Here is a 12,445-nt window from a genome sequence, read left to right on the forward strand (position 1 = left end):
ACGAGCCCTATATGGATGACAATAAAGAATTCTATTTTATCCTACTCTATATTTACGGATTGAATTGAATTGAGCTATAATGTAGTTATTTGGTTTGGGATTAATGCAATGTGAAAAGCTGCTATTGTAATTTCTAACCCATTATTTATGTGTTAGTATTATATGTGAATCAAATTACAATAGCTTATTCAACAGTGTGATTGAACTTGGGTTTAGCACAATGTGTGAATCCAGCATGAAACAATTTGATTATATTGTTCCTAGCAGGGTAGCTATTTTCAGAATTAGGAAATTGCGGATGGTAAATTCCAGGTAAATATTTACGCAAATATTATTTCTTGTTCATAAAGCTGATAAGAACTGTGAGACAGTGAGACCTTAGCAGGTGAGCAGATTCCCTTTACTGAAGGTGTTTAAGGAAAGGCTAAATGGTGTTGTAGGCACAGGTTGTCCTTGACTTACAACAGTTCATTTAGTGACCATTTACAATGGCACTAAAAAACTGATTTATGTCTGTTTTTCACTGTTGCAGCATCTCCATAGTCGTGATCAAAATTCAGATGCATGGCAATTGACTCATATCTGTGACGGTTGCAGTGCCCCAGGGTTACATGATCCCTTTTTGTGACCTTTTGACAAGCAGAGTTAATGCGGAAGCCAGATTCATTTAACAGCATGTTAACAACTGCAGGGATTCACTTAACAATTGTGGCAAGAAAAGCTGTAAAATGGGGCAAAATTCACTTAACAACTGCTTAGCAACAGAAATGTTGGGCTCAATTGGGGTCATAAATCAAAGATTACCTATATAGGATTCTTCAGTTGAGTTGGACTAGATGACCTCAAAGCCCTGATTTTATGTAGTATGTTATTTTATGTATACCATTTCCCGAAAAAGGATCCTAATTTTTAGAATCCCTGCAGATTAAAGTGAATCAAAAGTCGTTTCTACCAATATGTTTTTTTTTGTTTTACAATCATTTACATGCAAATTTTCTAATTCCTTGTGGAGGACCAGAGGAAGAGAGTCCCCTTCATTATTATCTTTTCAGAGATTTTCCTGCTGAGCTGTTTTTCATCCCACGCTGGGGGTTGGGATAGAAACCTATATATTTTCTTCCATTGCAGACAGGGTGAAGCTGTTTAAAAGGCATTTTCCCTGCACCAGTTTCCCATGAAAAATTATAGCTTCCCATCTGCATTTCATAAAAGAAAGGCGGGCGAATGATTCATGGGTTGGGAATTGTATGCACCTTGGAGACACACAACTAAGGTTCCTTTGTACATAAGGCAGAAATCCACTGAAATTTTATTATATATTTTGACGAGGAAGGTGTGATTATAAAGGAACCTTCCCTCTTTGCGCACAAATGTTGCCCTTGACTCATGAGATATTGCATGTTCTGCTCTCAGCATTGCTAACATCTCCGCTTTTGTGTGTCTAATGTATACAAAGCAGCTCTATATTTCATACGTTCAGCATCTTGCACGCAAACAGGTGAAAAAAAAAATCCTCACAAATATTTTTATGCCATCTGTCCCACTATACACCTCTGGGAGAGGGGCATGCTTCTTTTCTGAGGCCTGGCATCTTCTGCCCGTTCCCTTCTTTGCCCATTGCACTGACGGTGAACAGATTCACTGAGAGGTTCTCTTGTATAGTTCCACCTGAGGATTTAAAAAAATCTTCACCTTTCAAAATTGTATTAGTTGAGATATTAATGGCCATTTGGCTCTTATCATGTTCCTCAGGTTTGGGTTCCCTCCCTCTCAAACAGGCACTGCTGTTTGTGTGTGTGTGTGTGTGTGTGTGTGAGGCATCTCCTGTTGCCCCCCCGAACTGGGATGACGTTTTAGAAATCACTTCCTAGACTTGATGGTTGCTAAGAAACCACCCTAGGGCTTTCAGGGAGATCGCTAAGCGACCCCCCCACTCCTCACTTGCCACTTACATCACACCTGCCAATCAACTGTGGTCCCGTCTCATTCTGAATGTGCCTGACTCAAATCTGCCATCGGCATCTGAGCACCCAAATGTTGCCCCCCCTCCCCCACCCCCAAATTTGTCTTCTAACTTCCTGGAGAAGATCCACGGTAGACACCCCGAGCAATTCCCCTCCCAGCTCTTCTAGACCAGCACATATATCCCCACCACCACATTACTTGCACATTATGCTTACCTTACGGGAGGCTGGAGACCCACCTATAGAGGGGCTTCAGCTAGGATCTCTGTTACTATGGCAACCCAGAGATGTTTACAGAAATGGCTCAGCCAAAGATAGGGATTGGGGATCAGGCGGACTGCTGGTGAGGGGATCCTGATGCTGGCTTGTTTCTGAGGTACCTTTCCACAACTTCATACACAAGAAAGAGCTATGAGGGTCAGTTTTGTTTTGCAGCTCTTTAAAAACCCAAACCTCACAATAAAGGGATATCACTTGCTCATGGCCCCTTGTCAAATCTCTGATGAATTGGTCTAACTACAAATATATTTGTTTGGTGTGTGTGTGTGTGTGTGTGTGTGTGTGTGTGTGTGTGTAAGCTAGTGAGAACAACAGAGGAAAACTAATATATGTTACAGTTGTATGAATATAGCAGAATATTTGTAGCTCAGGGTTGAAATGAGGGGTTCATAGTGCTCTCTGAGCTTGGTTGTTTTCTTGCAGATGTTTTATTACCCAAACTAGGTTACATCATAATCACTAGTACTGATGATATTAGTTTGGGTAATGAAAAGTCTGTAAGAAAACAACCAAGCTCAGAGAGCACCAAGGACCCCTCACTAGAGTTATATGCTCTCACTGCAGAGCGACTCTGAGCGGCTAACAATTAAAATCGCGAATGTAAAAATATTAAAAGAATAAGTTGCCTCAGCCCAAAGAGATGGAGTTAAAGTTGGAGTTGAGAGCTCCGTAGCTAAAGTTTCCTATTGTTTTCCGGATAAAGCTTTTAATCTGCAGCTGCTTTGCCTTGTTTCTGGAACTTTTTGAGGTCCTGCAGCAAATTGTCTTATGTTTATAACCTTCTAGTGCTCCCCACCTTTTTTTTTTTTAATATACCACACAAAATCTGTTAAGGAGTGAGGTTTGGGTAACTGCAAAGTATCTTTTGATTAGACAGCAAGGAACTCTCCATCTGGAACCACCCTTTTGCAAACATCTTCTCTCCTGCCTCCAATGTGGTCCAATCTCTTCCCCCGCTGAGCTGGATACTCAGAGATTGTCCCTGCTTGTTTCCATAGAGACCCTCTTCCAAATCTCAGGCCTAAAGCTGCAGAAGGAAGAAGAGGTGGGGAGGGAGGGGGATTGTAGGTGAGAAGAAAGTCACTCTCTCGCCCTACACTTGCCTTCCTGGATTAGCATCTTGGCTTTCTCTCAATAGGTTCCAGTTGCTTGCATTGAGCAGGAGACTCAAGATCAATACTGTAAAATATTTGCTGACTTGCAGACAAACAACTGCAGGTGTCGTTTTAAAATGTCATGCCTTGCATGTTGGCTCAGAATTCATGCTTTCTGAGCAATTTGGTATGTTGCTCAGAATGTCTTTAGGCCTTTTTAAAGTTTCATCTACCAAAATAACACCTCAAATGCAGCCCTGTGTTCTTGGAATACTTTTTAAACTTGATTTCTTTTTTTTTTTTTGACATGTAGCAAAAATTGATGCATTCTTGAGTAAGACTAATCTGGAAGTTGAAAAACAGGATTTTTATACATGCGTATAGAGCACAGACCAATCTGTCTTGTGATTATAGTACAGGTAGTCCCTGACTTACAACCAGAGTTGGAATCAGACTTTCTGTTGCTGAGCAAGATTGTTGCTAAGTGAGTCGCATATGATTTTACAAAATATTTTTGCCATAGTTGTTAAGTGAATCACTGCAGTTGTGATTGAGTCTGGTTTTCCACATTGACTGCTTGGCAGAAGGTGGCTAGGAAGGTCACAGATGGTGATTCTATGACCCTGGGATGCTACAACCATTGTAAATCCATACCAAGATCCCAAACTGTGATTATCGGAATGTGGGGGTGCTGTAATGGTCGTAAGCCTGAGAACTGGTCGTAAATCCCTTTTTTTCCAGTGATGTTATAACTTTGAACGGTCACTAAATGAATGGTTGTAAGTTAAGGACTATGAATTATGACTTAATTTCTTTTTCATGTCTGGCACATCTTTGATTAGGTTTTGAAAATAATGTCCATCCACCCTGTCTTATGAGTGAAAAAAGGACATGTAACATGGAAAGAGCATATTATATTACGGACGAGAAGATTATACTGTAAGGTGAAGAGAGCAGGGCATATCTTTTATTGTAAATATTTGCAGTTCTATCATCTTCAGTTTTGTATGGCTGAAGATATTAGAGACCCACTATCTGCCTTCAAAGCAGGTAGTAATGAACTAAGATAACACAACTTCACATGTTCCTTTTCTCTGTTGTTAGGTTCTGTAATCTTACAGTAGCATTCTTCTTACAAATAATGTTTTTGACCCTAATACAGTATATTTTGGGCTTTTCCATTGTTTCTTTCTTTTATTAATTCCTTTGCCCAATTGCTTTTTTCCACATCAGACCTATATTTTTCATTAAACACTTTTCTTCTGTGTCCCCTTTCTCAGTATGCAGCTTTGTCGTACATAAAAGATGTCATGAATTTGTCACTTTTGAGTGTCCAGGAGCTGGAAAAGGGCCCCAGACGGATGTAAGTGCCCTTTTCATTACAGAATTCAGTATCTTTTGAGAGATGTCAGATTGTGGTGAGAAAAAAAAAATACTTTGGAGATATTTAAAAACTTGGACAGTGGGTCTCTCCATTCCAGGTGAACGTCCTGGTTTCCTTGCTATTTATACTGCTGACAGAGGGATACTTTCAGCAGCTGGCATGGTCCTATTTCTGTTGCCCTTGGCCTGAAATATTAGGGAATAAACTAGAAAAATTAGCCTCTTCTCTTTCAAAAGAACAAAATTTGCCAACTTTTTTTCTTGAATAAAATTTGGGATTATATTCAGCCATTCTGTGCAAAGGCAAACTTATGTTGTACAGATGCAGACGTATTTCTCTATGTACATCACTTGTTCTAGTGTGGAGAAAATACACAAGCATTTATACACACATATATACATAGACTGGTTGGATAGTGTAATGGGTAGAGCGCAACTTTTGATGTTATCTGCCATGAGCCATTTCATTGTCTCTTCTGTATTTATATTATTATTAGATTGTTTTATCCTGCTTTTATTACTTTTTTCTAAGTAACTCAAGACAATGAACATATGTAATACTTCTTTGTCCTACTTTCCTCACAACAACCCTGTGGGGTGGGGTGGACTGAGAGAGAGGAACTGAAGGCAGAACTAGAACTCACTGTCTCCTGGTTTCTAGGCCAATACCTTAACCACTATAACGAATGGGTTTTTTCTGAATGGTGAGAAAAGTGCATGTAGACTTTTTAGAGATGATGGTAAGAATTCAGATAAAACTGTGGCTTTCTGGCTGTCACACAGTAATGGATAATTGTCTTTGCTAATTACATATGTTCATAAATTTTCTCTTTTGCAGGATCCCCGGAATAAGCATAAGTTCAAAATCCATAGCTACAGCAGCCCCACTTTCTGTGATCATTGTGGCTCACTTCTGTACGGATTAGTGCACCAGGGGATGAAATGCACCTGTGAGTAACCATTAATTTTTCTCTAGGATTGTGTGAATTGTTATAAAAAAGAGAATTAAAATGCTGTTAGCTAAACAGCAGAAATGATTGTCACAAAAAGCTTCTTTCAACTAAGGGCTGCTGTGGCATGGAAAAAGTTCCAGCTCTTAATATTATATCCCTCCTGAATACACAAGGCAAGCAGATAAATCATATTTCTATTGTTAATAGTATGGTTGGTTGCACAATCAGTCAAATGGTTAGATTGGATTTTGCTTTTTTATTCCTCTCTCGAGTCCTTCCCATAGATCTAGGATAAGCAAATATTGTTCAATGGTATTAAAGGTATTGTCACAGGTTGTAAGCTGTTCCAAGTAAAGCCGTCCTAGAAGTTCTCCAGATATTTTGGGATTGCACCCAAAAGTGCCTTTGACTATGGTTACTATCATTGCTTTCTTTTGCCACAGTTGTTCTACTTAATGTTGGCAGGTCTTTGTATCTTGTGATTTCCTCCCATTCCTTTCTCTTTTCTTCTGTTGTCTCCATTGCTACCGCAGAGCCCACTATTCAGACTATTTTCTTTTTTATTGATATGTGTTAATTCTGGATTGTTATTTGGCAGGTGATAGTCTGTTTGACTTTAAAAGTCCCAGAGCACCTTAGCTTGTCCATTTACTATTACAATTGTTTTACTTTGTGGCCCCACCAATTCTTGCTTGCAAGCAAGTGGTATTTCTTGCAGACATTCCTATTGTGCCATTGTTCTACTTTGTCATGCTGTTGTTGGTAGTCAGTCTGTACCATCTTCTTACAGCAGCTAAGCAGGTAATCCACTGTTTGTTCAGCTTCTTTACAGAGACGGCACTTGCTATCTGTTGCTCTCTTCTCAACAATGGCTTTGTATGCATTTGTAGCCCCTTTGTTTCTTTCTTCAGCTTTCCTGGTTTTATTTATTGATAGGACTTGTTATTTGCTTTGCTTACTATTATTTTTTAATGTACTGGATATGTACGCCTTGCCTTGCCATGTCTCTTTTCTATTCTTATTTGGTCTTTCTTATAGGCCAATTTGATCTTTCTGATATTTAATAGTCCTTCAACTATACTTCCAATATTATTACAGTACTAGTAGTTTGTGTGTGTTTATCTGTGTGTAATAACACATGTAGTGCAACAATATAATTGCAAGAGAGTCTGCATTCATATGTGACATTCACATAGCATTCATCTAAAATGCTGTACATAGCATATGCTAGAAGAACTGCATGCTTTCAATAATCAATTTTAGTTCAGTGACTACCTTATTTATTTATTTTATCAAAGCCTTATTCTTTTATTCTTCTACACTTGATACACACTTTAAAAAGTGATGAAGAAGTATTTACTTTCTTCCTGCTGTTCCCTTTTGTGTGTCAAAATGAGTTTGTAAAGTAGACTATTGCACCTTAGATAGGCAAGAGATACAACTTTGGTGTGCTGCCTCAAGTAAACAATGTGATCAAGTAAACTAGAAGGGAGAAAGATTCTAGTACTTCTCTTGTATTGATATTGAGCCTATCTGCTTATTGGGAATTTTTTTTTTACATGAACAGAGCTTCTCAGGTTTCTTGAAAATATTAAACGGTGACCCTCCATCTATGATTTCAGTAGTTGCAGCCTGTTATTAATCTTACTATCATAGGCTTTTGAAAGTATAGATTAAGCGATTTTAAAATTGTAAGCCTTGTAGAATTCAGTGATAGTCAAATAACCATTAGCTGGATACATGACACTATTTATATCTGGCATACAAAGAAAATACTATTCAATTTTGTAACTTCATTACAGCAAGGCAGGTCTATAAATTCTGGGGTATAGAAGTAGAATCATCTGAAATTGCACCCCCGGGGATGTAGAAACATCAAAATACATAAATTAAAAAAGAAATTTTCTGTAATCTAGTGCAGCCAGTATTTTAAGAATTTCGGAATTATAACTGAGAAGCCATTGCATCAAATGTGGGTGCCTGAATGTGTAATTATGTTAAAGGGCAGTAATTGGTTTCTTTAATGGAAGATGTGGCCAATATTATGATTTTGCTTTCTCCCTAAGATTTAGAGTGGATCCCTGCAATCAGTTACAGAACAGATGGTGAACAGCCTTCAGCTAATTTGCTGAATCTGACCTATGCTTTTTCTGAGTTAGGCTTGCAAACACAGCCAAATGGCTTCTCCATTTCAAGAGCAATATCAGCAAGATGTTTGCATGTAGCAAAGAAGACTGTTATCTCATTAGAAGCATCTTAGTTAATTAATGATATGGATTTGCAGTGATTAATCTTTTTTTAAAAAAACGAAGTATACATTGATACAGTATATATGATACAGCGAGCCATAAACTGTAAGCTGGCATTCTCCTAAACAGGACGAGGGAGTATAAATGAATGAAAAAGGAATGCCTCTTTTTTAAAAAAGGTACCTTTTATCTAGGGCATTTATAACTTCCTGCACTAAAATATTTAACTTACAGGGAAACAAATGTGATTTCACTAACTGAAGGCATATTATAAAATTAGAAGTAGGGATGTGCTTGAAGCAGAAATGTGTTTTCTTTTGAACTTGGAACAAACAGACCCACTTGAAATATCCTAGATTGAATGTTTTGTTCTAGCGTGTCTGCTCTTTGAAGTAGGCAAGGTCAAGAAACATTGACATTCCAATAATGCTACTTTATAATAGTAGAATATATTAACAGAATCTTGAAATCCTATCCTAGTGTTTCTCAATCTCACTTCATCTTCCAGAATTCTCTAGCTAGCATGAAGTCCACCCATCTTAAAATTCCTGTGATCGAAAAACATTATAAACATGTCCTGCACTGCTCTCTATCTTTTATTATACTAATAAAACCAAAGTAGTTTTCTTAGTTTCTTTCTTATGCTTTCTTTATACTCTGGGAAATGTAAATGCTTCTACAAGCCCCTCCAGGACAGTTGCTTCATACCAAATTCATACAATCTCCTTTATTCAATCTTGGAATAAACTCTTAAAACACACATATTTTATACCAAGCTTACAACATTCAGAAGGTTGAATTGGTTGGATGTGAGGTTTCTTCCTGTGACCTGAACTGTAGAAATTCTAAAATATTGTTTAATTTTTGAAATAGGTAAAATTTGTTCTGATTGCTGTTTTTTCTGGCCTCAGAACAAAACCCTTGCAAATGCAAAGCTCAGAACATTCAAACTAACCATGTTTAAGTTAAAAGGTTTTGAAAATTAAAACCCCAAGATTTATTTACTAATATTTAGAAAAACCTTTCAATATAAGCAATAAATTGAACCTGTGTCTGAGTATGGAAATCTATTCTTTATGTCTATCAGCTTTGGGCTGATTTGCCAACCTCTGTTGCCCCCTGCAGGCTGTGAGATGAATGTACACAAACGCTGTGTCCATTGTGTTCCCAGTTTGTGTGGTGTTGACCATACAGAACGCCGTGGACGCCTCCAACTTAACATTGAGACATTTGGGAGCGATGAGATCCGGGTGACTGGTAAGGAAAGAGTGGCATTGAGGTGTAATGAAATTGGACATATGTGTCTACTCACTTATTAATATCTTATTAGATAGATATCCTGATGTCAACATTTCAGTGTTGAAACTTATATTGGTGGCATCATCAGGAACTGGGCCTTTTTGGTGGTAGTCTTTCAAAAACAATTTGCTTTGCTCTTCTGTCTTTTAGATGGTAAGTTACAGTAATTCAATTTACCCAGATTTTTGATGAGCTCAAATAATTCTAATATTCCTTTAATGCTACTACCGGTATTAACTGCCTCTTATAACTAAATGTGAAATAGAAAGTGATAGAATATGAGGATTGGAAACTTTATAAAAAGAAAGCAAGCTGAAGAAACTGGGACTTCCATTTTGTTTATGAATCAAATTTATATGGTTGTCATCTCTTTGGGGCCAAGCTAGTTTGAAAAGTGGGAGAAGGCACAGAAGTGGGGATGCAGTATTGTTTGCCCAACATAATTTATTTTTTCTAAGGAATAAAATTTGCAAATTTGGGGTGTATACTCATGAGGGCAAGCACACTTTTGCTAATGGCAGCCCTTGGGAAAATCTCAGGACTTTACTAAAATACCCAAGGCAAACAAATTATTTCTGGGTAATAGTTTTCATTGTTTTGCCATCTTTCAATATGCAGAGATAGCTTCTGAACTTGCAGTTTCTATATAAATTATTAGTTCTTTTTTTGTCTCAAGATAAGATCACTTAGTTTATTAACACCGCATGCTTGTGACTATCATACCTGAAAGGAGCTTGATAGATATTTTGAAAAGTCTACCTGGGAGTGACATAGATTTCATTAAATCGATCAGTTAGACACAAGTCTTCTGGTGAAAGAGCCCTAAGCATTTCAAATTTATTTCTTTATTTTACTTCTTTATTCCATTTCTCTAGCTGTCCAACTCAATCAGATGACGAACTACCTTCAACATGGTGGTGTAGCACTTAAAAACTACTCTTGATTTTTAATGTCACAAATTAAAAGGCCTCATTTTAAAACATTGATGAATATGCCTTTGCAAGCTTTAATCCATGAGTAGACTAACTAATCCATCTTATAAATATTTCTGTGATAAAAATTTCAGAATATAGGCAACAAAGTGAAACGTAGCAGACATCCACAAATCTGCTTTTCTCCTCCACTTGTTTCAGAGGGGGCCAGAATAAATTATATAAATATGGGCATGTTTGCTCATTTTGCATTTTTAAACATGCAACAATTTATTTAGGATCCAATATTCAGCTTTTTATTTGATTCTGATATCAGATGTAAAATCCCAGTGAAATTTCCTGGGCAAATATGCATATTAATTTCTGCAATTCCTTCTCCCTCCCCCTTTCTCCTTAAAGGATTCAATTTAGTTATGGTAGACTAAAGCTGGACCTGGAAGTCACGAAACCTCCCCTTTTCGTTTGAAGAGGGATTAACTTATTGTCATGAAAAATAGATGAAAATAATGCATAATGCATAATGCACACTAAAAATATTAAAGAATAATGAAAAACCGAAGGCAGCCCAGATGATGCGATTGGAGGGTTGAAGAATGGCTTGGGCTTTCAGAACAGAAGAATATTGCGGCAGTGACAACAAGACAGTCGCAGTTTTGATAGGCCGGGATCTGATTGGGTTGGTGAAGGCTGGGCACCTGGGTTCTATTCCTAGCTGCAAAACTTGACATTCCCCCCGCCTCTGCTTTTCACACCTTCCCCTGCAGACTTTCTTGCTGTCTTTCTCCCGCATTCTGGAACACCAGCACGTAGGTGGTGAGAAGAAAGCCATTGCTTCGTTCTTCTTGACAGAAGGGGATTTCCTCACCCACCCTACCATCCCCTTCACCCCCATGCACGCACACACACACACAAAACGCGCACAAGTTGCTGCCGCAGCGATTTTCGTGGCCTACAGCAGGTGGCCTGGGACAGATGCCAGAAGTTCCTCCTCCCTCAGCCCACCAGCAAACACAGGAGGTCTGCCTTCCTACCCACTCACTCTTCCCTCTGGTACAAGGACTCCGTTGGAAGTTAATAATCTTTTTTAGAAGCCGATATCACTGTTTCTATTTCCCTCCCTTCTTTCCGTATCAGTTGGAGAAGCGCTGAACTTGATCCCGATGGATCCCAATGGCCTCTCTGATCCTTACGTGAAAATCAAGCTGATTCCTGACCCAAAGAATCTCACAAAGCAAAAGACCAGAACCGTCAGGTCCACCCTTAATCCTGTCTGGAATGAAACCTTTGTTTTGTAAGTACAGGGAGGAGAGGTCTCAGGGAGCTATGTATTTTATTTATCAAATTTAGAAATGGCAGGAGGAGGAGCTTCGTGGTGCTAACCAGCCCCACGGCCGTATGCTCTTCTGGGAACCCCAAGCACGATGGCAGAGACAAGCCATCAGGGGAAGAATGTTCTAAAGGGTGGGAGCAACGGCACAGAAGGCTCTTTTCCTGACTGATCGGAATTCTTTAACCCGGGAGTCTCCAAACGTAGCAATTTTAAGGCTTGTGGACTTCAACTCCCAGAATTCTCCCGCCAACCATGCTTTAACAGAAGGTGTTGCAGCGGGACCAAGTGGGAAAGGCTGAAGTGTAATGGGACAAAGATGATCCAATAGGTAACCTGTCCCTATGCCAGGTGGGGCTTCAAAGGTCACAACCAACACTTGAATTGGACCTCGAAGCAACTTCAGCCCCGAGTGCAACTTGTGCTGCAGAGGGGTTTCATGCATCATTCTTTGGCTCCCAAGATTGATTGCGCAGCCTCATTCCGTACCAGCTGAAGCTTCTGGATACTGTTCATTGCAGTAATCCAGTTGGGAGATGATCAAGACTTGAGTGACTTGAGTGGAGAGCCTTCCTTTCCAGGAAAGGATGCACAACATGAAATAATAATTTATAAAAAAAATGGTTTATTCAGGGTTTTTTTTTTAATCTCCTCCTTTCCCTTTATCACCCACCAGCACCCTGCAGCCAGGTGACATGGACCGGCGCCTTTCCATCGAGGTTTGGGACTGGGACCGGACAACCCGCAATGACTTCATGGGCGCCATGTCCTTTGGAGTCTCTGAGCTGTTCAAGGGTCCCGTGGAAGGCTGGTAAGGGGAAATCTGTTGGGTAGGAAAAACTGGAAGAGAACAATGGAGCAACTCAGTGGGCCACCAGTGCTCATATTCTCTCTCTTTCTCCGTCTTGGCGTCTTTTTGGATTTTATCTGTTGCTTGATTGGCACCATCCTCTTTCTCTGTCTCT

At 39.1% G+C, this 12,445-nt stretch overlaps 1 protein-coding gene across 1 annotated transcript in view; it reads left to right on the plus strand.

Moving 5' to 3' along the window:
* PRKCG (protein kinase C gamma) overlaps positions 1–12,445 on the plus strand; it is a 44,396-nt gene that overhangs the window by 14,331 nt on the left and 17,620 nt on the right. Inside the window, exons 3-7 of the mRNA XM_026711889.2 lie at positions 4,618–4,700; positions 5,559–5,670; positions 9,048–9,179; positions 11,288–11,444; positions 12,157–12,291. Of these exons, the coding sequence (XP_026567674.1) occupies positions 4,618–4,700; positions 5,559–5,670; positions 9,048–9,179; positions 11,288–11,444; positions 12,157–12,291 (619 nt within the window). The remainder of the gene's footprint in view (positions 1–4,617; positions 4,701–5,558; positions 5,671–9,047; positions 9,180–11,287; positions 11,445–12,156; positions 12,292–12,445) is intronic.

This window comes from Pseudonaja textilis, chromosome Z, assembly GCF_049901715.1.
Source record: "Pseudonaja textilis isolate UNSWEBS1 chromosome Z, rPseTex1.2, whole genome shotgun sequence".
NCBI lineage: Eukaryota > Metazoa > Chordata > Lepidosauria > Squamata > Elapidae > Pseudonaja > Pseudonaja textilis.